Source organism: Lontra canadensis, unplaced genomic scaffold (genome assembly GCF_010015895.1).
Source record: "Lontra canadensis isolate GAN:19392208 unplaced genomic scaffold, GSC_riverotter_1.0 scaffold2, whole genome shotgun sequence".
In the NCBI taxonomy this organism is placed as follows: Eukaryota; Metazoa; Chordata; class Mammalia; order Carnivora; family Mustelidae; genus Lontra; species Lontra canadensis.
In genome coordinates this window covers 44802404-44830244 of record NW_022630996.1, presented here as the reverse complement: position 1 = coordinate 44830244, position 27841 = coordinate 44802404, and the positions used below count along the sequence as shown (strand labels likewise).

The 27841-nt window shown below is 35.9% G+C and overlaps 1 protein-coding gene across 6 annotated transcripts in view; it reads right to left on the bottom strand.

Annotated features, from left to right (window-relative positions):
• Positions 1 to 27841, bottom strand: part of FAM126A (family with sequence similarity 126 member A) — a 126851-nt gene that overhangs the window by 66399 nt on the left and 32611 nt on the right. For 4 of the 6 annotated variants that reach the window (XR_004384493.1, XM_032873434.1, XM_032873406.1 and 1 more), the window contains exons 2-3: positions 11326 to 11404; positions 3904 to 4005 (exon numbers count right to left, since the gene is read on the bottom strand). Coding sequence is in view for 5 of the 6 variants with exons in the window: in XM_032873434.1 (XP_032729325.1) it covers positions 3904 to 4005; positions 11326 to 11376 (153 nt within the window). In the remaining variant the exon portion in view is untranslated. Of the gene's footprint in view, positions 1 to 3903; positions 4006 to 11325; positions 11405 to 16796; positions 16845 to 25603; positions 25714 to 27841 lie in introns of those variants that run through there. The other 2 variants (XM_032873415.1, XM_032873429.1) reach the window with 2 other exon arrangements.

The window sequence follows — 27841 nt, the reverse complement described above, 5'->3', positions numbered from 1 at the left end:
ACCAAATGAAGACAGCTTCAAAGGGGTGGAGAAATCATGTTACAATGAGGTTAGATGAAATTATGCATGTCAAACCAAGAGAGAGATATACCAATATCTGTGCAGTGTTTTACAACTTGCAAAGTACTTTCAAAGGACTTGAACCTGTTCAATTCCCACACCACTGTAGAGTAGAATATCATTATCCAAGGAAATTGAGACAGAGGCTATCTACTATGGCCAAAATTATGCAGCTCACAAATGTAAGAACTGGAGCTAACATTTTTTGACTCCTTTACAAACATACCTGAAAAATATCAGAAAAGCATAGACAAATACATAACATGGGAAATACAGGCAGTATTTGACATATCTAACTTGAATATATTTGAGACAAGCAATGGAGCATTGGAACATGCTGTATTAACTAGTGTTTGGTTTGAATTTTTATATGTATTTTCTCATGAACTTATTATATTTGGTGGGTACATTTTACAGTATTATTAAGAGAGAATTGTATCTCAAGTATATTTTCAAGTATTAAATGGGCTTTTTGTGGGTCTAATAAGAACCTAATCATCATGTACCTTTTTCCCATTCTAAAATACATTTTGGATTCTAAAGCAAGTAAGTTATAAATAAACTTTTAAAAAAATCCATTTGTAAGTAAGAAGTCTGTATCCTAAGAGAGATTTCTAATGGTAATAGAAATGTGACATTAAAATGCCTTTGAATGATTAAAGCAGGGATAGAAGTTGGAAAAGAGTTTAGTTTGCATAAATTTACAAGAAAATCTTGCAAATTAATTTTTTTACTTTTAACTATTACTCAGGAGCATAGGTAGAAAAAAGATACAGAAAAGTTGGAAGGACACCACTGTTCAGGTGTCAGTATCCCCTGAATGATCTCTCCTTAGTCTGGGCTCCCTATGCCTAGGAGCACCAAAGAGATTTTATATGGCTCTTTCACAAAACAGCTGGTTTCATAACACAGTTGAGCTCTGTTAGCCTCTAATCATATGGATGTCTTAAAGTTATAGTCAGTTAAAAGGACTAGTCAAGCAAACTGCATTGTACCCATAAACTGTCTACAATTTCTTGAACATACCACACATTTTCTATCTCAGGGTTTTTGCATTTACTATTTCATCTCCTGGAAAACTCTTGCCCTGAGTTTTATGTTTCCCCCCTTGTTCATTCAGAGCTGATTCAACCAATACCTCCAGAATCTCAACACATACTCTCCCTACTCCACTTTATTTTTCTTCATAGTTTTATCACTAACTAACACTGTATTGTTCATTTAGGTATTTGCTTAATGTCTACTTCACGTACCAGAATACAAGTTCTAATCCAAAAGATCAAGAATTTAGTCTATTTTGTTCACTGCTACATTTCTAAGGGATTTCTGGCATATTATATGGGTTCAATCAATACTTACTAAATGAAATAAACTGAATAATGAAAAAGTACTCTTAATAAAATCCAAATAACAAATTTACCAAGCTTCAAATAACACTCAAACCATTGCCCAAATTTCAAAAATGCCAAAAGAAAATGGATGATATCAACATTTTAAGAATATCTCCAAATTAAGATACAAAATAAAGAGGAAAAGGTGGGTTATGATATTGAAGTAAATTACACTGTTATACTTTAGAAACGCTTCTAAGTATATTTTTAAAGATTGAGTTGTGTTTTAAGAATACAGAATACACATTATCTTTACCACATGAATCAAGCTAAAAACATAAAACAAACTTAACATGCAAAACCTCCTAAACTAGCACTTCTAAAAGTGTGGTCCATGGACCAAAGACTATCCACAAATGTTACCAGTGCCCAACAATGTAAATACAGAAATTGGAAACATTTAGAAACTTGCAGCAACTTGATATTACTACAACATTCAAGTAGGTGATCAGCAGACTTACTGAACAGGATATAGTATAGATCAGTTAGGGGTTATGAAATTTGTGTGGTACTTCATATATGATGTGAGTTACATGTTCATCGTGTACATTATGTACACATATTGGTCTGTGACAGACTACAATTTTTTAAAAGGCTGGTTCTTCACCACAAACACTTTGAGAAATACTGGTCTGAACCATGAGAGCTGTAATCACTCTGAACAAAAGAAATGCTATGAACCAAACTAGTCTATCAGAAATTTACCTTATAAACTATATCCAAAGTAGGCTGGTTAAAACACCATTCATCACAGAATAATTTTTAAGACTTTCAAAATACTAAACAGTAAATTAGAAACAAGATTTAACTTGTTTTTAAAAATAAAGCGTATACCTATACCTATTCTATTTGGTGAAATAATTCTCAAACGTGGAAAACTTTAAAATACCTTCTATCCAAATACTTTAAAAACTAACACCCTTCAAGAAAACAAGCTTCCTACACATACTATAGAAATTGGAAAGCTTTGGGGAGAAGGAAGGGAGAGGCAAAATATGATTGCTTTATTCAGTGATTCCAGGTAAAGTTTGGGGCTTGTCAATTTCACCCCCAATCTTTTCTTCAGCGTGCAAAAGTCACGATGTACTTTATAGCATAATCAGAAGCTGGATTTGTCCAGAATCCTTTCCCAAAGCTTTGAGAAGCTTTGAGAGCTTCATCCAAAAGGCACATAGATCTACACAGGACCGGACTAAGGGCATAAGTTATTTTACCAATGAATGATAACATTAGTGGTGTTAGAGCTGCCATGTGATCTACCAAACTAAGGTACAAAGAAACCCAATAAACAAAAAAGAAAAAAAAAAAAAAAACTACATACCTCATATCCCTCCCCTCTACTCCACTTCTTTCCATTCTCAACAGCTCCCTCCCAGGCTATTGTCCCAGCATCTGCTGCTTTCAATTTTTCTATTCTCCAATCTATCCCCCACATAGCCAACTTCCTGAAACAATAATCTGACCAACTCATGCCTTCAGTGCAAAAAAAGTCTAAACTGCTTATGAAGGACTCACCATGGTTACAGACTAAACTAATCTTTCCAGCTTCAGTACCAGTCTTATTCTCTTGTTAACTATTGCATTAGCCTATTCGCTTTTTTTCTAAGTACCATGGCTTTTATTTTCCACACTATTTCCAACCCTTTTCTATTTCTACTGTGAATGATGGGGTTTGTAAGCACCAGAATCTGGAGTATCGATCATTTTATCACCTTCAAACTAAATTTTCTTTCTAAAAAAAAGAAAAGAAGATGGGGGTAAGAGAAAAGAAGGACAGAGAAACAACAGCTGGGCCAAACTGCTTGCCATTCCTTAAATATTTTTGCATTTTCTAGGCCTCCATACACTAACCCAACAGTTTGGAATGTCCTCTCACTTTGCATACCTGGAATTGTGCATATCCATCTAGGCATTGCCTTGAATGTATGTATTTACTTATTTTCTCTCCCTTTCTTCTTTCAGTATAAAGACGATGTGTTACTTATCTTTGACTTTCTATTGCCTAGTGTTGAAGCTGGATCATAATGAGCAAACAAATATTTGTTGGATCAATCAATACATATAATGGCCCTGACTTTCTAGGCTACTTCTAACAAGAGAGATAAACGGACACACAAACAGATAAAGGAAGAGAAGGAACATGTTCAGAGATGGTTTTTAGAATATGGTAATAATTCTATTTCTCGGCCTAGGAGATGGTACAGTGAAGTTCATTTTATTATAGCTCTTTTTTTTTTACTCTACCATTTTTTGAACATATAGTATTCTACTCTTACCCCCCCCACCACCCCATTTCTCAAATGTAATCAGATAAACAATCCATAATATATACCAAAGTTCTTTAAACATATACTTTTTCTTACTCTTTTATATATGTGTTATATTTCACAATAAAAAATTAAAAATCAACCAACTGAATGCTACTAGCACAATAAACTTTAAGAGTACTTACCTCACTTTGTGGCTCCTGGATAACTTTATACAGAGATGAAACTAAAGAACTCTTGTCTTTCAAATTTGTGGCATAATTTGATAAAGATGTTTCTGGTAGTGTCTAAATAAATTTTAAGAAAAAAAGATTTTATTTTTATGAAATGTCCAGAATAAGGAAACTCATAAAAAGAAAGTAGATTAATTGTTGCCAGAGACTGGGGGAGAGGAGGAATTGTGGGTGACTAATAGGCATAGAGGTTTTTTTTTGGTGTGATGGAATTAGATGCTGGTGTTATTTGCACACCATTGTAACTATACCAAAAACCACTATATTTTCCCTCTGAAACAATGGATTTTATGTCATGTGAATTATATCTCAACAAAAATATATTTAATTTTCTTATCATGAACAAGGATATAAATTAACATTAACATTTCATCTTTGATCACAGTCTCAGGTTAGAAATAGGATAAAAAACATGTGTAAAGCCAGAGATACATTTTTGGTAGCATTATAGAAGTTACAAATCTCACTAGTGGTATTGATCCTATTTCTTAATAAACATGTTGTATAAGGATTGAATAATGTTTCAAACCTTAAGGCCACAGATCATCTATCAAAGTAACTCCTGAGTTACATATAGTGACTATTAAGTTAGGAATTGGGGGCAAATTTGTAGACTTCTCAGAATTGGAGAAAAAGATAGCCACACTACCAGCAAACTAACTTTCCTAATGCCATTTAAAATATGGACAACTAATTACAGCTTGCCAGTACCATTCATTCATTCACAACCAGAAAGGAATGGGAAGAGATAAAACTCCAGTAAGATAGTTTTGGGTATAAGGAGTAGGGAAATCTGAAAACAAAACAAAACAAACAAACAAAACAAAACACTTGACCATAACAAATGATAAAAACCTACCTTTCTAGAGGATATCCCTTCCTTAATATCTGTCTCCAAGTCATTATTTTTTCTCATGCAAATTACTTCAATCAATGAACAAATATTAACCCTGCAGTAGACATAGTGTCTCAAGATATTGCTAAAAGTCATTCCAAGATACACACTATTTCTTACATGTCCCATCTCCTAGTATTTTGTAATTTAAAACAGTTACGGTTAATGTATATAGGTGTACATGTGCATAAAAAGACACAGAAAATTCAACAGCATAAATGTTTATACTAAGGATATATGATTCATTCTAACTTTACCATGAGCTCCTTAAAGGCAAGAACTATTTTATAATTTCTCCATTTATGGCACTCAGAATAAGCCCTCATACTCAAACCTTTGCTGAAGGGATTCAATAGAGATGAGCAGAATAAGAAACAAACACTGCCACTGTTTACACTTCAGTAGATTCTTTAAAAATAGGTCACATTTCATTTTAAGATATATAACTGAATAGATTCTTTTTTTAAGTCAATAAGATATTTTGTTTACCAGAATGGTAAGTAAATGTGAACTATCTGGAAACCTTCCACCATTCTCCAGAGTAAAAAAAAAGTTTCACTGCAACTGCTTACATAAAAAGGAGATTAGGGCATTCTTCAATATTTCAAAAGCATGTAACAAAAGATCTCCAGGCAACATTTCAATTCCGTTATTTGATCAAGAGTAACCTAATACTAGGGGAATTTATATAAAAGGGAATAACGGCCAAATAAACAACAGATTTTTAACTCCCTGAATGAAAATGAACCTGAGTTATATATATGAAATATACTAGTGTGTGTGTGTGTGTGTGTGTGTCTAAATATAAAATTTAAAACTTAGTGAACTGAAATATAAATCTTTTAAAAAAGATTAGTGAATAGAAAGATTATTATAATATTACATATACTATCTAGGCTAAAACTGTAACATTCATTAAAAATGTGAATTACAGGGGTCTGGATGGCTAAGTTGGTTAAGTGTCTGCCTTCAGCTCAGGTAATGATCCCAGGGTCCTGAGATGGAGCCCCATGTGGAGCTCCCTGCTCAGCGGGAAGTTTCCTTCAATCTTTCCTCTCACTATCTGTCACTATTTCCATCTGTCTGTCTCTCTCTCACACATAAATAAATAAAATCTTTTTAAAAATGTGAATTACAATTTTCAGTTTATGTACCAATCAACCCTTATGAGGTAAAATATTTTCTGTGAACAGCTGAAGGCAAAAGAATAGCTCTTCTCTGACAAACCCCAGAAAATACCCTGGGCCTAGGACACTATGCTGCTAAATATAAGGAAGGGTCTTCTAAAAATTAGTGCACAATTCTGTCATTATTTCATTCTGTAAATGTGGAAAAGCCATTTTTGTCTAAAGAAGGAGAAAATATAATTGCTGCATTTATGAACAGTGCTTTGAAAAACTTAAGATCTGACAGAGCCCAATGGATTTAAATACTATTACAGCAAACCTTTATATTTTCTTGCACTGTACTAGTTCAAAGTTACTGACTGGCCTTCTTAAAAATTATTTATTTATTTATTTGACAGACAAAGATCACAAGTAGGCAGAGAGGCAGGCAGAGACAGAGGGGGAAGCAGGCTCCCCGCTGAACAGAGAGCCTGATGCAGGGCTCAATCCCAGGACCCTGGGATCATGACCTGAGCCGAAGGCAGAGGCTTTAACCCACTGAGCCACACAGGCACCCCTGTACTGCCCTTCTTAAATACCACCTAAGCTTGCTCACTTTTCAGAAGGCAGAAGTGGAGACAAAAAATAAATAAATAAAATAAAATAATGGGAAATTAGTCTTGGCAAAATTTGAAGAAGACAGATGCTTCATACTAAAGTATCATTTGGCAGATGGTTTTTTAAAACTATAAGGAGGTTATATGGGTTGGGTAGAAGAGAATTAATGAAGACAGATGACAGAGAGCCAATAAATAAAACAACTCGATTTAACATTCTACATAGATTAGATTTTAAGATTCAATGATTACCAGAAAATTGAAAAAATTAGGAGTCTAGAAATCTGCTAGATAAATCTACATATAACATTAAGAAAAACACAATGCAATCTAAAAGATAATACTTTACAAATACATCTTTAAAAAGATAGACTCTGAGGGGAGCCTGGGTAGCCCAGTTGGTTGAGCAGCCGGCTCTTGGTTTCAGGTCATGTCATGATCTCAGGGTCCTGGGATTAAGCCCCTCTCTCAGCTCTGCACTCTAGTGAAGTTGGCTTGAGAGGTTCTCTCTCTCCCTCTTCCTCTCCCCACCACTCCCCCCATTCATGCATGTGGGTGTACTCTCTCCCTCTCAAATGAATAAATAAATAAAATCTAGGGGCACTTGGGTGAGTTGAGCAACCAACTCTTGGTTTTCGACTCAGGTCATGATCTCAGGGTCCTAGGATCTAGCTCTCAAGGGGCTCCCTGTTCAGCCAGGATTCTGCTGCTTTCTCTCTCCCTCTGCCCCTCCCCCAACTTGTGCTCACTCTCTCTCTAACATAAATAAATCCTGAAAAAAATCTTGAAAAAAAAAGAAACTGAACTATTAATGAAATACTAAAATAATGAAGTCTCAAGTCTAATCACTTTGTTGGTATACAAAGAGAATATTTAATGAGGACCCATAGCTAGGGTAGGTATGAGTAGTTTTTCCAAAGGCAAAAAAAAAAAACTGCACAAAACAAATTGTGTTGTCCTTGTGCTTTTGTGAGCATGGCGAATATAGGGCTGGAAGTTCGGACTGTGACCATAGAACAATGTAGAACTAAAATCATCTTCACAGACCGCTCACTTCACTCTTTCTGATGAGGATACTGAAACATAAAAAAGTTAATGTGATTTTTCCAACATCATAAAACCACCTAGCAGAATAATAATGATTACATCAAAAGGTTTCTGAGTACCTATGTGTTTGGACTACTTCATCAATCTGATGATCTTATAGCTTTAATAGTATCATGGTTATCAAATTAAATAACCAAACAGAGGCTTCCCCCCTCTTCTCTCCCTCAATCTCTCTCTCTCTCTCTCTCTCTCTCTCTCTCTATTATGTGTATGTATGTGTGTGTGTGTGTGTATACATCCAAACTTCCTTTCTTAAATATTTTAACCAAAACATGTAACTAACATCACAAATCATCTCAAAAGACAAGACACTCTAATTTAAAAAGTACTTAAAATATGTTCTCAACACTTCTCTACTTTCTATTACCTTTAATATACTGCTGATTTTGCCTGATAAGCTTAATCTGTTTATCAAACATAAACAGAGCTGAATTCAATACATATTAACAGAATTCAGAATACACTTAAAATAATTTTCAGGAACACTTACAAAATTAAACAACGAATAGAAAGTATCTTCTCTTTAGCTATAATGTAAATTTAAAACATTCATTATATTAAATTGATTGGAAATTGGCTAAATTTAGGGGTGCCTGTGTGGCTTGTTCAGATAAGCGTCTGCCTTTGGCTCAGGTCATGATCCCAGTGTCCTGGCATCAAGCCCGGGATGGGTTTCCTGCTCATCAGGAAGCCTGCTTTTCCCTCTTCCTTTGCCCCTCCCTCCAGCTCATGCTCTCTCTGTCAAATAAATAAATAAGATCTCAAAAAAAAAAAAAAAAAAGAAAGAAAGAAAGAAAAGAAAATTGGGTAAATTTAATCTTGGGGGGGCCAGAGGAAAATTATTTTTTTAATTCATGGGGCCCAGGATTTTACTTCCCTTCTTCCAATGGAAAAGTTTCCTTATCCTTGAATTAAACTCATAAAAATTTTGATAAAATAGTGCTACCCACATAATATATGTTATATTGCTAAAATATTATTCAGATAATACTTTATTCACATCCTAGTTTCTTTTAATGGAAGACAGTATTTAGAAAACAAGATCTGGGTGCATGGTGTACTCATTACTACCAGGGTGTCATTGTTTCTTGGCCCTCCCCAGTGAATAAAGCTGGGAAATACATGGATGCCTTTATCTACGGTTTTACATATATAAATTTATCATATACATATTTAGATCCATGAGTTCATACTGATTCTTTCAATTCTAAGCTAACACCTTAGTGTTCTTTCTTGAATTTCCTCATTCCATATTTCTAATTCTTTTCTCAGACATAGAGAAACCTAACTCTCACTATCATCCTCCATGTATTTACTTATTTACTCAAAGTAACCAACCTACCAATGTAACCAGTCTGGCTGAGTCTTCTGCATGTCACCTCTGCAACCCTCTGCCCAACTACCCACTTCCTCAAACACTAGGCATACTGTTGCCCATATTACTTACTGCACTGCCCCCTTACCCTTCACTGCTACACTTGCTAGAGTGCTACATATCCAAGCTAGGAGAGAAAGGGAATAAACAGACAGGAAGGTAAGGGGATCAGTCATGATTTTCGATTATTTGCCTTAATAGTTGACCCTTCCCCCATCTTTAACATGCCCCCTTTCCACAACTCCCATATTAAAAAACAGCTAATAGGCTGGCTGTATTTGTTTTTGCAAATTTCACTTCACTATTAAACATAAGAATGCCCTAGAAGTAGTACTCAACTCTTAAACTTCACCATTTCCATCAACCTGTCAAAAAAATCATCATGGGGTATCTGGGTGGCTCAATCAGTTAAGCATCTGCCTTTGGCTCAGGGCATGATTCCAGGGTCCTGGGATCAAGCCCCACGTCTGGCTCCTTGCTCAGTGGGGAGTCTGCTTCTCCCTCTGCTCCTTTCCCCTTTTGTGCTCTCTCTCTCTCAAATAAATAAGTATTTTTTTAAAATCATGATATAATGAACCATGTTAAATACTCCAGAAGCAAAAAAAGGCTTCAAAACAACTCGAACACTTAGAAAAACAACATATGCAGAATGTTTAATCAAATCATTAAAATATGTAGAAGGCACTATATACAGTGCACTTTTATAAGATTCTACATCACTTATGATGACTTAGGGGATCTGTAGAAGGATACTCAACTCATGACTATAATAACTGACAAAGTGAAAATGTGCCCAGGCATTTGTCAGGATGAGATAATAATGACTAATAAGGCAAGCTGCAAAATTAACAGGAAACATTGCTTCTCTCAAGGACACACTGCAGCTTAAGTTTCATAACAACCTCCCTTTTTGAGTGATTAACTATATTCTTATTCACTGAGAAGGCTTGTTATCTAAAATCACAGATATCAAAACCGTGGCTGTATAAACATGAATCATTAAGAATGAAACATCCCACTCTTGCCTGGAGGATCTAAGTCACCTTGACACAGAGAAGCGGGTTTGATTTTCAACCAAGGTACAGAGCCAGAGCTTCAGATAAAGGGTTTCTGTGCATAACATTCCACATAGATGTTAATTTTGTAGTTTCCAAGACAACATGACCCTGGGTCCACTTTGAAGTCCACACCAGATTTTGAATCCATTACATACAGCTCTGCTTTGTTTTGATCAAGCCCATAAAAATATTGCTTCATTTAAATTTCACCTAAACTTCACCTTTCCTCCAAATCCCATGATTTTATCTTTTCTTCTGTTTGGTGAGATGCTCACATAGTGCCTGTTGTAGTCTCCCTCTTTGAAACAAGCCAGTAAGTCTGACTTTTTCAGACTATACATTTGTCCTTGAAAGTCATGGACTGATTAGGCTGGACAAAAAAGTGACAGTTACAGCCCAAACCCTTCATTCCTATAGTTTAGGATCATGAAGTTTACATAATTATGTAACAAGATCTAAAGGACAAGGATAAGGTAATTTACTGGTTAAAGAATATAATTTGAGGAGTCCCTGGGTGGTTCAGTTGGTTAACGGTTCAACTCTTGATATTGGCTCAGTCTTGATCTCAGGGTTGTGAAATAGAGCTCCCTATCAGGCTCTGCACTGGACGTGGAGCCTGCTTAAGGTTCTCTCTTTCTCTCTCTCCTTCCCTTTCCCTCTGTACCACCCCCCGGGCAAAAAAAAACCAACCAAACAAAAAACAAAAACCCCCAAAAACCCCACAATTTTAGCTATTATACAGAAAACTTCATAAGAAAAGAAAACAAAAGTTAGCCACCTAAAGAAGGATCCATTGGTAGAAAGGTGGGTAAATATCTTCCCATCTTCTCCCCGTTGTTGATCATACCCACTCCTGTTCCCCTCCAAATTGGGAGAAACATTTTAACACTGAATCTTTGATGGTTGGAGGGGGTAACATTAACATTCAGAAACTTTAACCATTCTTTGTGAGGTTGCTATGAAAAGGAGAAAACAAACTCTTTTAACCACTTGGGAGAAAAAGGAATTCATTTCCTGGAAAGAATTACTATGTGTAAAAATTCCTTATTAAGATTTGTTGGAACATATTTCTGCTTCCATAGATACTTAGACTTTCAGTCATAAAAAATAAAAATTATAAAAAGTAAAACAAAATTTTAAAAACAGCCACTGGGATTTAAACCCCAAACAAAACTTCTTTGGAATATAATTATTATACTGAAACACTAAATATTACCTTAAACTCTGACAACCATTCCTCCACAGCCCCTTTCTCTGAAGTGAACATCTTTCCACATCTGTTCTAGACCTTCGACCTGAAAGTTAACATAGAAAAGTGTTAAAATTTTGAACATATGTTAAAGTCAGATTACTATGAATAGAATTAGTCCTATAAAATTTAGTTACTTCTTATCTGTGAAATTAAAGCAGTTTCAAACATAAATTACTAGGCTCATTTCAAAACAGTGTGCATAAACAAGCATTCAAACACAAGAATTTTAATAAAAGTATAAATATCATAATGAAATTGGCTCTGCAGTTTTCATTCAGCTTTTAGGAATGCCAGCTGCAAAACATACTGAACACTTTCCCTTGTTTCAATGAAATAATTCCAAAATATCATGCATCTTAAGAAAATTACAGAAGATATTTTAAAATTGTAAAAATATAAAAAGACATGCTGCAAAATTGACTTTATAGAAAGTATTTAAATAATTCTATTTGCTTATATTTTGATTCTTTATAATCTATTTAGACAAGCCACTTGTTCCCTGAAAGCTTAATAATCATAAAATAAGAATAAAAGTGATAATATTCAAGATAATGATCATATTCAACAATAGATATTCAGAAGAATGGGATTTAGCTAGGTAAAAATGAGGAGAAAAGGAAGCTAAAGAAAATGCAAAACAAACTTATCTCAAGCAAAACTTCTGTGAATGTACAAAGTAGTTTTCTTCACCCATCTGTATGAGAGTAGACCTAAAAACTGTTTCTTGAAGGAAAACCTTAGCTCTATCTGAATTTCCTAACCTCCTAACTCAAGCACAAATCCTGCATTAGGCTTCTTAATTTTCATCAGCCTTATAGTATAGTAGAAAGAGAGGCATAATTGCCAGAAACAGAATCCTGATTCTATTACTTATTTGTAGTACAACCTTGGGCAACTTATTTATCTTACTTTTTTCATTTGTGAAATACAGATAGCCACAGCACCTACTTTCAAGGGGTTATTGTTAGGATTTAGGGTTAAATTAAAAAGTGCAAATAAAAGTACTTATTTAAGTACCTGGCAATAAAGTTTTAATACTATGCAATATTATTTTTTTAAGATTTTATTTATTTATTTGACAGACAGAGATCACAAGTAGGCAGAGAGACAGGCAGAGAGAGACGGAGAAGCAGGCTCCCTGCTGAGCTGAGAGTTGGACGCAGGGCTTGATCCCAGGACTCTGGGATCATGACCTGAGCCAAAGGCAGAGGCTTTAACCCACTGAGCCACCTAGGCACCCAATACTATGCAATATTATTATTGAGGAATATCAACTCACATAGCCTCTGCTCAGCTGTCTATCAAAGCATACAGACATGCCTTAATGAACAACGTAGGTTCTTGCCTAAGAATATAAAAAGTTTTATTGTCTAATTGCCATTAAAAACATGGTTAAAAAAATAGAGAAAAAAATAAAACCACAGTTAAGAAAAAATATGTGTATACATATACATACACAATGTGTATACATACACATTCATTCATTCATTAGGAATTGAGAGATATGCATGTTATTTTTTTAGAACAAAAATAGCCCATTTATTTTTTAATCCAAATTTTATCCTTGAGTCAAGTCAAACTATCAAAAAACACATGTTTGTACCATACTATTGATTTTATAGAACTATCCACTCGAATAAGCTGGGCTTTGGAATTGTGTCCCAAATGTTACCAAAAATCCTGCTAGATCACGTTACCACCTTTAAAATCCAAAAGAAGAGAAAATCCACATCTTCAGTTTTCACTACCAGGAAAAACTCTCCTTTAGAGTAACTGGTTTGCTTTTACATATGGATACTGTGACTCTCATAACAGATTCTCTTTACTTTGATTCTAATAAAGTGGGAGTCACAGTTTCTGCCCTAATTCTATACACACAAAAAAAGCAGACCTGAGTTAATCCTTTTTCTTGTTTCATATTATACTCTTATTTTCTTTCTGCCTGGATCTACTTTTTTTTTTAATTTTATTTATTTGAGAGAGCGCATGAGTTGGTGGGGGCAGAGTTGGTTAGTAGAAGCAGAGGGAGAGGGACAAACAGACTCCCAGGCCAAGAGGAGCCTGATGCAGGGCTTGATCCCAGTATCCCAAGAGCATGACCTGAGCCGGTCAGGCACTTAACCAACCAAGCCATCCACTAGGTAGATCCTGCCCCTGGATCTACTTGCTTTTCTCTTGTTATATTATATTTATTTGTGAAGCAAAATGAAGCAAAGTAAATATAAATGCAAATAAGGGTTTTAAAAAAATTATCCAATGTTTATCTAGTAGGGCAGAAAATTATCACAAATAAAACCATGCTACGTCAAATTACAGAAAATTGGGGGAGGTAAAATTTTTACAAAAATTCAAAATAACTCTCTAGTTAAAATTGAGACTAATTTTTAGAAGGTTAAAAGGAATCAAGAGGGGGGCACCTGGGTGGCTCAGTGGGTTAAAGCCTCTGCCTGCGGCTCAGGTCATCATACCAGGGTCCTGGGATGGAGCCCTGCATTGGACTCTCTGCTCAGTGGGGAGCCTGCTTCCCTTCCTCTCTCTGCCTGCCTCTCTGCCTACTTGTGATCTTTGTCTGTCAAATAAATAAACATCGTAGTAGTTAAGCCAGTTTGGTATTATCATAAGGGCCGGAAAAAAAAAAAAAAAGAAGAAACAGAGTAGCCAGAAATATATATATCTGATTTATGACAAAAGTGACACCAATTCAGAAGGGAAAGAACAGTCTTTAAATTAAATGAGGCTAAGTCAATGGACAGTGACATAGGGTAAAAAGTGGGGAGAGAACCATGACCTCCTAGTTCATACCATGTGCAAAAACCAGTTCCATGGATCCACAGATTTAAGTGAAAGAGGTAAAACATAAACCATTTGGAAGAAAACGTAAGAGAATACCTTCATAACCTTGGAGTAGGCATAGGTTTCTTAAACAAGAGGCACAAAGGCACTAATCATAAGACAGGAAGAACTTTTATTCATCAAAAGTTACCACTAAGAGAATGAAAAAGCAAAGCCACAGGGTCAGAAAAGATATTGCATTTCATATGTCTGACAAGAGCTTCATATCCAAAATATGTACAGAATTCAAATTACTAAGAAAAAGGCAAACAATCCCAATAGGAAAAACAAAGTGTTCGAATTTGTTAGTCAATTAAAATCCACAATAAAATCTCTCTCTCTCTCTCTCTTTCTCTCTCACACACACACACACACACACACACACACACACACACACTCAGGTCATGCTCTTGGGATACTGGGATCAAGTGAGGCTAGAGTGAAAGGCAAAGGTACGGAGCAAACAGAATATTCATATAAGTTGATGTGGATATAAACTGGTACAATATCTTGGAAATGCTTTGGCAAATATCTTCTAAACTTGAACACATTTATGTTCCACTGACCCAGCAATTCCACCCATAAAAAATAATATCATATAGAAATGTGAACATATGTTTTCTGAAAGATGTGCTTAAGAATTTCCACAGCAGCAGTTTTTGTAAATAGTTAAAAGTAGAAGCAAACCAAATATTCATCAAGAGTAGAATAGATAAATTATGGTATACCGTATGTGGAGTTCTATACAACAATGATAATAATATGATATATAATTATATATAATTGTGTATATATATAATTATATCAAAATATAATTATATTAATATCACAATACTGGGGAAAAGGAGACAGAAAAATATTTTTTCCTGTAATTACATTTGTATACACTTCAATAACAAGCAAAACTAATCAATTGTGTTAAAAGCTAGGATAACGGTCGCCCTTGAGGGAGTTACTTTTTGGGTTCTAGTAATGTTATGCTTCTTGATGTAGGGGCTGGTTACACAGGTATGTTCATTTGGTGGAAATTCACCAAACTCCACACTGATTTGTGCATTTTTCTGTGTGTATATTATACAATAGTAACAGCTCCAGGCCTCTTTTCTTCCACTTGACAGAAATCATATAGGAATCCTCAGTTGCATAGCTGAGTTAATCTGAATACTCACTTGTTCAGCATGCATTCAAGCTCAAGTAAAATTGTCCCTGCCCATACCTCTTTACCTTCTTCCACACAGCTCAAAAGAGAGGCTTAAAACTACCTCCCTACTCTTGAAACTTTCACAGCCTTACCACCACTATCTGCTTCAGGTCTACCAAGGGCAGTCATCATTCCCTTCACCCCCGATCCCTGTTTATGTTGGACATCACTACAGCTCCCAGGTTACACTCAGCCCTCACACACTAATCTACATAACTCTTGCACATCTGTTTTACCCTCCTCTCCTATCCCATTCAAATTCTGGAAGGTTTTTTCACTGTGCCTTCTGAAACTGACAATCTGTTAGCAGTAAAATCCTCTGTGTCCTCAACAATTCTCTAAATGTCTTTCTTCCTTCTTTCTTTCTTCTTATTCTAATATGAAACCCAGTTCTTCTCTGAAAACAGTTTTCCCTGTGATCTTCTCAGAGTGACTGCTTTTCCTCAGGTAGCCCCGGAAGAAACCACTAAGCCTGAAGGTAAAGTAACTGTCCTCCTTCTTTCTCCTTATTATCATTTTCAAATCATTCTTCCTCTCTCTTTTCAAACCATCCACCCAACGTTGCTTTGAACTCATGTAGCTGCATCTATCAGTCAAATGCCCCATCACCTCCCCTTCATTTCTAAATGACTTTAACTCTGGCTCACTGTCCATCTTTCAAACTACTCCTATTTAAATTCTTGGTGATTGGGGTGTCTGGGTGGCACAGTTGGTTAAGCATCCAACTCCTGTTTTGGCTGGGGTTATGATCTCAGGTTCATGAGATCCAGCCCCAAGTCGGGCTCTGCACTCAGTGAGAAGTCTGCTTGAGTTTCTCTCTCCTTCTCCCTCTGCCCCTCCTACTTGTGCTCTCTTCCTTTCTCTCTGATAGATAGATAGATAGATAGATAGATAGAAATTGGAATTCTTGTTGGTTATTTTCTCACACCCTGAACTCTTAATTCCTAAAAATCTCTTCCAACCACATTGTCTTCTTCCCTGCCTCAGCTATTCAACCCTATGATCATGACCTAGACCAGCTATTCTCAAACACTTGGTCAGGGCCATTTTACACTTTAAGATATTAAACCAACCTGAAAGAATATCCAATGGCCAAAGCTGGAATAACTTGAGCAACATAACAAATAACATAGAACTGAATTATTACCCACAGTATAAAATAAACATACATGAGTCCACAATGAAATAAATAAATAAACAAAAGTTAGAGAGCAAGAGACAAGTTCTCCTCTCAGAAGAATTCCAAAAGATATATCCAGGAAGAGTTTAGTCCCTGTCTTCCTACAGACAATGGATTGGACATAGTGATTTGTTTCCAAAGAATAGAGTATCAAAAGGGGAAAATAGTAACTTTATAGTGGAGAAATCTGGCAAACACTGATTTGATCAAGATTCACCTCACCTGAGATGTCATGTGAATATTATGTACCCCTGATATGATGAGAAGGGCACTTTACCCCTGTGGTATTCTTTCAAAAAACCTATAAACCAAGTATAATAATGAGAAAACATTAGAGAAACATTTGAGGGATGTTCTACAAAAATATCTGATACATATTCCTCAAAAGTAACAAGGTCCTAAAAAACAAACAAACAAAAACAGAAAAAGACTGTGAGACTCTTATAGACCAGAGAGACTAAGGTGACATGAAAACAACTGAATACAATATGGTAACCTGGATTAGATCCTAGAAGTAAAAAGACAGTAATGAAAAAACTAGTGAGATCCTAATAAAGTCTGGAATTTAGTTAAGAGCAATGTAATTAGTAATGACAAATGCACATTCTTTGAATGACATTAAGAGAAACTGAACTGGGGTATGAGATATATGGGACTACTCTGTACTATGTTTGCAACTTTTCTATAAATCTAAAGTTGTTCATAAAGTTATTTTTTAAAAATTATTGAGGCTCTGAAACAGCTTTTTATTTATGTAGGTTAATATCTATTGGTATTTACTACATTCAAAAATAAAACAGAAATTTTTAAAACACAAGAACTTATAAGCATATATCCCATTAGTCATCACTTACCATGTAACCTTTGGAAAGCACTACTGTATACCCATTAATAGGAGTGAGAAGACAAATAAAAGTCCTAATATTATGAAAATAGTTTTAAGCTTATAGAATACACGAAAGGATTTTAGGGACCCCCAAAAGTCCCCAAATGATACTTTGAGAAACCATTGTCTTCCCCCGCTGACCTCTGACCTTTCCTATCTTTTCAATACATCCTTTTATGCACTCAGACCCCAAAAACTTTTGACCATACCAGGATATAATGTCACTTCCCAATATTCTCCTTTCTCTCCTTGCCCATTTCAAATTCTTTGGTTAATTCTAATCACCATTTGAATATACTCCTTCAACTACTTTGCCCTTGATTGTTTTATTCCCTTGGCAAAAATACAACCCTGGTGAAATGCAACTCTCCACGTGGTGCACGTCAGCAACCATGCAGCTGAACAAGGTGGAAAAAACAACTAAAACAACACTTAAAAAGTTATGACCAAGAACCTTAAGTATACCCTTAATGTTGCCTGGCAATCATGCAGTTCCCTACAGTCTGTTCACTTTCCCATTTTCCTACTTAATTGTTTAATACATTCTTCCAGATACTCAAAACTCTAAAACCTTCTTCCCATTGTTACTCGCAGATGATAATCTTAATTCCTAACTCACTGATCAGAAGAGAACTTCCACGAATTCTCAAATGTCTACCTACCTAAAAGCATCTGTATCTTTACACTCCATCTTCCCTTCTGTTAACTAAATGAATTGTCCGTGATCCTGAGGCCAAGCCTTTGAAGATGCACTACAAACATCCTCTCTTGCCTACCTAACAAAATCACTTTAACAAGCCTCTCCTCCCTAAATTTCTCCCTCTCTACCTCATTTCCTCTTCAGCTATTTTCACATCTCTGTTCCTCTTTTACATTAAAACTCCTCAAAAGAGTTGTATACTCATTTCTAATTCCTAACTGCCCTTACAATTTTTTTTTAGTTTTTAAAAATCAACTTTGAGGTATAATTTATATATAATAAAATATACACATTACAACATTCAGTTCTATATATCCATCCTTTCCAGTCAATCCTCCAACCCCCATCCCAAGGAACTACTGATTTGATTTCTATCATTATAGATTACTCAGCATGCACAAGAACTTCAAACAAATGGAATCATACGCGATGTACATGTGATTCTGGCTTCATCTTCTCAGCTTGTTTTTGAGATTTATTCATGCTGTTGAGTGTATCTATAGCTTGTTCTTTCTCATTGCTGACTTGCATGACTATACCACAAAATTTTACCTATTTACCTCCTGATGGACATACGGGCTATTATGAATCAAGCTACTATAAACATTCATGTGGCAGACTGTATTCTCTGAAGATAACCACAACATAATCTCCTTAAAAGATAACTTGGACACACCTTTCATCAAGAAGTGGAATCAATGTAACCTTCCCTTGAATGTAAGTAAGCTCAGTACTACGGCTAGGTCATACAAGTTGATAGAGTTTGCACCTGATTCTCTGGGGACCATCATTCTTGATATCTATCCACTGTATTATGAAAATGCCCAAGGACTAACTTACATGGAGAGTCCACATGTAGCTATTCTCTGCTGACAATCTTACTGGATCCCAGCTAACAGTCAGCATCAACTGGCAGACAAACTTAAGAGTGAGCAAGTCTTCAGGTAATTCCAGCCCCCAGCCATCCCTAGCCTTTGAGCCCTCTCAGCTAAAGCCACAGACATTGAGGAAAAGAGAAAAGCCATCTTCATCTGTCTTTCCTCAAATTCTTAATTATAGAATCCGTGAGTGTGACAAAATGGCTTTATTTATGTCAAATTTGTGACAGTTACACAACAATAGCAACTGGAAAAATTTATATACAAATCTTGTGGAAACATTTTTATTTATGGTGAAACACCTATGAGTAAAATTCCTAGGTCATATAGTAACATATGTTTTAACTTTATATACATATACACAACACCACCAACAGCCAACTGTACCAAACTATAAAATGGCTCTACCATTTTATACTTCCAGCAATAAACTGTAAGATTTTCAATACCTCTAATCTTCCTCAATATTTGGTCTTAAAATTTTAACTATTCTAGTGTTTCATGGTTTTAGTTTACAGTTCTATGATGACTAATGTTGCATATCTTTTCATGTACCTATTGGCCAATAATTTATCTTCTTTTGTGAAGTGTTTTTACAGGTTTCTGACTTTTTGTTAATTGGACTATATGTCTTATTGAGTTTTAAGTGTTCTTAATATAAAATGAATTCTATTTTGCAAGTATTTTCTCCTGGCTTGTGACTTGCCTTTTTATTTTCTTAATGGTGTTTTTTAAAACAGCAGGTTTTAATTATGATGAAGTCCAATTTGTCATTTTTTTTCTTTCATGGTTAGTATTTTCTGGGTCTTATCTAAAACATCATTACCTACGCAAAGAATTCAATTTCTTTAACAGATGTAGAGCTATTTAAAATTTTCTATTTCTTTTTGTGGCAGTTTTGGTGATCTGGGGACAAGTACTTCCTATGTGTTGCTAGAATACCGTGCAGGAGAAAAAAGTGTGTTCTATGCTACCACCAGGAGGGAGAACTATGAAAGTTTACACCTGGTTGCCTTCTGATTTTAGCTGATGCATCTTTTTCCCTTTACTGATCCAGCTTTACATATTTTCACTGTAATAGAATATAGCAGGTATAACTGCCTCTGAGTCCTCTGAGTTCCAGTGAATCATCTAATACACGGGTGCCATGGAATATCTGAAATAGGCTCCTACCAACATTTCTCTTTATTTTTGGTTTTCAGCAGGTTAGCTATGACAAGCCTCTGTGTGTTTTTCTTTCCTTTTTAGAAAGATTTTATTTATTTATTTGTAAGAGAGAGCACAAGTAGGGGAGGGGCAGAAGGAGAAGCAGACTCCCTGCTGAGCAGGGAGCCCAGCTGGGGACTTGATCCCAGGACTCTGGGATCAAGACCTGAGTTGAAGGCAGATGCTTAACCAACTGAGCCACCCAGCTGCACCTTTATGTGTGTTTTTCTTTAAATTCATCCTGCTTGGCGCTAGCTGAGTTCCTTAGATCAGTAAAGCAATGTTTTTGATCAAATTTGAGAAAATCCCATTCATTATATCTTCAAATATACTTCCTATCATTGTCACTCTCCTCTTCTGGGACTCCAATTACACATATGTAAGACTCTTTGATATTTTTTCACTGATCCCAGAGGTTTTGTTAATTTTCCTTCAATCTTTTTTTCCTGTGTTTCCTAAATTGGATGATTTCTACTGATGTGTACTCTTTATTCTGCTATCTCCAATCTATTAAGTTCATACAAGAAATTTTTCTTTTTTCCTTTTTCTTTTCTTTTCTTTCTTTCTTTCTTTTTTTTTTTTTTTTTTAATGAAAGGAAGAATGCCATATGCAGCACCTCATTTGTATGTGTCTAGAGTCTTGGAAACTTGACTACTCTACATTCTCCTACAAATGGACCTTGAGAGATTATTTGGAACTTCTAGCAGGGGAGCATAGCTACTTGTATACCCTTGACAGAAGAATGGTCCTCCACTACTGGGGAAGGTCGTCCTCTTCGACAGAGCACACAGCTTTGTGAGGGATGCACTCAGAGCAGTAAGGGAAGAAAAGGACACTGCCTAGCCAGTCAGATCAGCCAAATCAAGCCTAGTCACAACCAGATCACCCTCACATTCATAAAAGGAATTTCTCACTGGAAATCAGACCTAGGATTTCCATTTTGTTTTCTTTTTTCACTTTCCTCTTTTTCTGATATTCCGTATCTATTAATTCATTAAGGTCTTATCTTCCTTTAAATCTTTAAGCATTATTTTTTCAGCATACTTATAATAGCTGCTTTAAAAACTTTCTCTGCTAAGTCCAATTTATGAACCATCTTGGAGTTGATATCTATTGGCTGTTCTTTTTTCTTGAGTTTCATTTTCTTCCTCCTTTGCATGACTATGAACTTTGCTTACAAACTGGACATTATGGATGATAAATTATAGAGCTGTTGTAATCCTCTAAAGAGTGTTACAATCCTCTAAAGAGTACTGATTTTTGTTCTAATAATCAATTCAATTACTGGCTGATCACTTTGAATTAGTGTAAGCAGACAAACTTGGGGGTCAGTAAAAGTTTCCCTAAGTAACTGACACTTCAGCTGAGATTTAACTAAGTACGAGTTAACTAGGACATGATGAGATGGTGTTGTATGGTGTATAATAAAGTGTGCCAGGCAAATTGAATGTTACAGGAAAAGGCTCTGGAGAATGAATCATTGGGTTTGTTCAAGGAAAATAAAGAAATCCATATGGCTAGAGAGCAGAGAATGAGGGAACACCCAAATGTCCCAGATAAAGGCTACTTATTTATCCTGGAATGAGAGGCATGTAGACCAAGTGACAACTAATTAACAATCACCTACAGGTAATACAGGCAAGAAATAAATTGTTGCTGGAGAGACTTAATGGGCCCTCTGTTTTTGTAACATAGTATACTAAGCAGAGATGTACTATTTTTGTTTTGTTTTTGTTTTAAAGATTTTGTTTGAGAGAGAGAGAGAGAACAAGCACAAGCAGGAGTTGCCACAGAGGGAGAGGGGAAAAGCAGGCTCCCCGCCAAACAGGGAACCCAATGCAGGGCTTGATCCCAGGACCCTGGGATCATGACCCAACCCAAAGGCAGACTCTTAGCTGACTAAGCCACCCAGGTACCCCTGTACTGTGTTTTAAGAGCAGAAACTAAATCTGGTTTTGCCCACATTCTATTCTTAGCACCTAGTCCAGTACCTGTCAGGTAGGAGATATTCCAGAAAGATCTCTTAAGTTAATGAATAGTCCCTATTTACATACACTGCAAGCTCTTTTTAAAAATAAATCTATCATATTTTATGCATATTTTATAGCTAATGTCAATATAATAAAGCTGACACATATCAGTTAAGCAAGTTCAACAAGTTTTCAAAATCGCTCAGATTTCTTGACTCCAACTTGAACCAAGAATTTGAAAGCTAATTCCAAAATGAATAACTATGGACTTTTACTTTATTCTCTACAAAGAAGTGGCAAGTGTTAAGGGAGAAGATAAGTTAAAAAAAAATGTGGATAATCACTAATGAAAAGTAATTAAGCTGGGTTCTTTTTTAAAGATTTATTTATTTATTTGTGGGGATAGGGAAGAGAGAGAACATCAGGGATGGAGAAGGGGCAAAGAGAGAGGGAGAGAGTCTTAAGCAGACTGTGCAGAGCCCCACATGGGGCTCGATCTCATGACCTTGAGATCACAACCTAAACCAAAACCAAGAGTCTCCCATTCAACCGACTGTGCCACCCAGGTGCCCCATGCTGGGTTCTAATTAAATCCAATTGTATCTGCCTGACTAGCTAGTCATATCTATTTACCTTCCTTTCAATATAGAAGATAGTCATAAAATATCCTTCAAATTCCATTCTACCATATCATAACTACCTCTTCAAGATCCACAAAAGGGTATATCCAGGTGATGCCCAAATTAAGACAAAGAAGACTGACATTAATCTCATCAAAACGAGATGTAAATATGATAAGAACTAGGAACACAAGAAAGGACACACTAAAATTTAGAGATCTTCAAATTAGGGTAATAATCTCTAGCTCTTTCTTTTTTTTAATATTTTATTTCTATTTATTTATCAGACAGAGAGGGAGCACAAGCAGGAGAAGTAGCAGGCAGAGGGAGGAGTTGCCCTGCTGAGTAAGGAGACTAGATCCTGATATGGGACTAGATCCAGGACCTTGGGATCATGACCGAAGCTGAAGGCAAACACTTAACTGACTGAGCCACCCAATAGTCCCAATAATCTCTACCTCCTTCTATCAATTCCTCTGTTGCTGTCATATTCTAAACCAAATTATTCAGAAGAGAAGAAAGTACTTTCTATAGCTAATATCTGCACACAACCACAAAGACTATTTTTCTATGAATTTATCATAGCCTGTTCCCTTAGAAGGTCAGAGAATTAGGATAATTTTTTAAACTTCTTATTTCAAAACACCCATAGATTTATAGGAAGTTGCAAACTATAGTACAGAAATAATGTCACCAAAAATGGAGGAGTGGAGAATTTCAGAGCTCTATCTCTCCACAAAAACTAATAAGCTGCCAAAAACTGTCGAATAAACTGTTGTAGAATTCTCTTAAGATTGGTGAAGAAAGAAGCTTCTGTATTGTGGTAAGCAAGCACTGGGACATTTTAAATCACTCATCTTCAATCCCAAACTTCTCCAACCAGCAGTGGCCATGAAGACAGAGAAGCCTGAATTCTTGGTGCAGGTTGCTAGTGACACAGAAAGCAATAGGGACCTTATTCTCAAAGAACTGTAACTGCTTCAATCTGTCTGGTGGCTCCTTAAAAGACTGGTACAAAGGGTTGCCTTTTGTTTTGCCCAATATATAGTGATATGCCCTGGGCTAGGAAGCTTCCTAAGTGGCATATGCTGGAAGCATTTAAAGGCAAAAGCATTGGACCAGAGCAGCCTGGAACTAGGGATAATGGTCAGGAAAAGCAACAGCCAGACTAAAAATCCTGGGAAGGAGGAGTACCCAATAGTGCATGCTCTCTCCCTTTCTCTTGCTCTCTCTCAAATAAATAAGTAAAACCTTAAAAAAAAAAAAAAAAAGACTGGGAAGAAAGCTGTTGAGAAAGGAGATATGTGGGTAGATAGGGCTTTTAAATGCTCCCTCTTCACTGGTAAATTCTACCAAACATTTAAAGTATTAACAGCAATCCATCTCAAGCTCTTCCAAAAATAGAAGAAATACTTCCTAACTCTATGAAGCCAGCATTACCTTGATACCAAAGCCAGACAAAGACATCATAAGAACACTCTAGACCAATATCCTTTGTGAATATAGATGCAAAAATCTTCAAGAAAATATTAACAAACCAAATCCAGCAGCATTTTAAGATGATATATCATAACCAAGTATGATTTAATACAGGAATGTAAGAGAGGTTCAACATTACAAAAATCAAGCAATATAACACATTACATTAATATAATGAAGAAAAGAAAACACAAGGTCACCTTGGTTAGTGCAAAAAAAAAAAAATCATTTGACAAAATTCAACACCCTTTCATGAAGAAAAGAGTATTTGACAAAGTAGGAATGGAAGAGAATTTCCTCAGCCTGGTAAGGGCATCTACAAAAAAAAAAAAACCTCAACTAGCATACTCAATGGTGAAAGGCTAAAAAATCCTCCACTAAGATCAGGAGGAACAAGACAAAAATGTCATTTACATTCATTACTCCCAGAACATCTAGTCAAGAAAAAGAAATTAAGGGGCGCCTGGGTGGCTCAGTGGGTTAAGCCTCTGCCTTCAGCTCAGGTCATGATCTCAGGGTCCTGGGATAGAGCCCCACATCAGGCTCTCTGCTCCGCGGTGAGCCTGCTTCCTCTTCTCTCTCTGCCTCTCTGCCTACTTGTGATCTCTGTCAAATAAATAAATAAAATATTTAAAAAAAAAAAGAAAAAGAAATTAAAGGCATCCAAATTAGGAAAGAAGAAGTGAAATTATTTCTATTCATTGATGATATGATCCTATGTAGGGAAATCCACTAGAGAATCCACACAAAAAAGCTAATATTAGAGCTAATACATGCATTCAGCAAGGCTTTGGAATAAAAGATCAAGACTAAAAAAAATCAATTCTATTTCTACACAATAACAATAAACAATCTGAAAATGAAATTAAAAGAATCCCATTTTCAATACCATCAAAAAGAATAATTTGGGATTAATTTAACAAAAGAGGGGCACCTGAGTGGCTCAGTAGGTTTAGCATCTGCCTTCAGCTTAGGTCATGATCCCAGAGTCCTGGGATTTGAGTCCCGCATCAGGCTCCCTGCTCATTGAGGAGTCTGCTTCTCCCTCTCCCTCTCCCTCTGCCTGCTGCTCCCCCTGCTTGTGCTCTCTCTGTCTAATAAATAAATAAAATCTTAAAAAAAATTTTTTAACAAAAGAAACGGGGATTAATTGAACAAAAGAAACTCAAGACTTGTACACTGAAAACTATAAAACATTACTATAGGAAATTAAAAAGGACATAAATAAATGGAAATTATTCATGTTTGTGAATTGGAAGACTTAATATTATTATGATGACAATACCTACCCAAGCAATTTAGATGTAATCCCTCTCAAAATCCCAAATGCCTTTTCACAGAAATTGACAAGCTGATCCTACAATTCATATGGAATTTCAATGGACTCCAAATAGTAAAAACAATCTTGAAAAAGTAAAATGAAATTGGAGAATGAACATTCCAATTTCAAAATATACTTTAAAGCTACAGCAACTAAAACCACTGTAGTACTGGCATACGGGTAGACATATAGATCAGTGGAATTGAACTGAGAGTTCAGTTGATTTTCAACAAGGTTACCAAGACCATGCAATGGGGAAGGAATAGTCTCTTCAACAAAGGTACTGGAACAACTGACTATCCACATGAAAAAGAATGAAACTGCACCCTTACATCACCTCAAACAAAAAAATTAACTCAAAATAAATTGAAGACCTAAATATAAAAGCTAAAACTCTTGGAAGAAAACATTGGGGTTAATTTTCATTACCTTGTTTTTGGCCATAATTTCTTATATATGACACTAAAAATAAGAGCAACCAAAGAAAAGAATAGACTTCATCAAAATTTAAAATTTTTGCACATCAAAGGACATTATCAAAAAGTGAAAAGACAATCCCAAGAATGGGAGAAAAAATTTGCAAATCATGTATCAGATAAAGATCTAGTGTCCAGAATGTATAAAGAACTCTTACAACTCAGCAACAACAACAAAAAAGGCAGACAGCCAAACTTAAAAATGGAAAAAGAATTGAATAGATGCTTCTCTAAATAGAATATACAAATACCCAACAAGCCTAAGAAAAGACGCTCACCACCTTTAGTCTATGGTGAAATGCAAATCAAAACCACAATGAGATACCACTTCCTATCCATGAGGACGACCATAATAATTTTTTGAGATATAACTGACATATAACATTATATGACTTTCAGGTATACAACATAATGACTCAATATTTGTATATATTGTGAAATGATCACTGTAGTAAGTCTAATTAACATCCATCACCATTAGTAGTTACCAAAAAAATTGTTTTGTTTTGTTTGTTTGTTTGTTTGTTTGACAGAGAGAGAGATCACTCGTAGGCAGAGAGGCAGGTACAGAGAGGCAGGAAGCAGGCTCCCCACCGAGCAGAGAGCCCGATGCAGGGCCCGATCCCAGGACCCTGGGACCATGACCCGAGCCGAAGGCAGAGGCCCCAACCCACTGAGCCACCCAGGTGCCCCCCAAAAAACTGTTTTTATTATGAGAACTTTTAAGATCTACTCTCTTAGCAACTTTCAAATATGCAGTAACAAGCTTTCTTTCAAAAAGTAAAATAACAAGGGTTGGCAAGCATGTAGAGAAATTATAATCCTTGTACACTGTCAGAGGGAAAGTAAAAAGATTTAGCCACTATGGAAAACAGTTTAGCAATTCTCAAAAATTTGAACATAGAATTACCATATGACCTAGCAATTCCACTCCCAGGAATATACCCCAAAGAACAGAAAGTAGATGTTCAGGGGTGCCATTTCATGATCTTTGGGTCCTGGGACCGAGGTATCAGACTGAACACTGAGCAGGGAATCTGCTTGGGGATTTCTCGCCCTCTTCCTCTGCCCCTCTCCCCACCTTGCTGTCTCTAAATGGATAAATAAATCTTTTTTGGGAAGATTTTATTTATTTATTTGAGATAATGTGAAAGAGAGAGAGCACGAGCCGGGGGACAGAGAGAGAGGGGGAAGCAGGCTTCCCGCCAAGCAGGGAGCCCAGTGAGGGGCTCCATCCCAGGACCTTGGGATCATGACCTGAGCCAAAGTCAAACACTTAACCACTGAGCCACTCAGGTGACCCTGGATAAATAAATCCTAAAAAAAGAAAGAAAGAAAGTAGATGTTCAAACAAAAACTTGCACACGAATGTTCACAGCAGCACCATTCACAATAAACAAAAGGTGTTAACCCACATATCCATCAACTGATAAATTGATAAACAAAATGTGGAATATCTGTACAATGGGATATTATTCAGTCATAAAAAGAAATGAAAGATTGACACATGAGCAACATGATTATACCTCAAAAAAATATACTAAATAGTAGAATTCAAACCCAGAATCACATATATGATTCCATTCATATGAAAAATTCAGAATAGATAAATCCATAAAGATAGAAAGCAAATTAGTGTTTGTCAGAGCCTATGACAAAGAAGATGTGGGTGCAGAGAGTCTTAATGGGTATGGGTTTCCATTTGGGGGGATAAAAATGTTTTTATATTA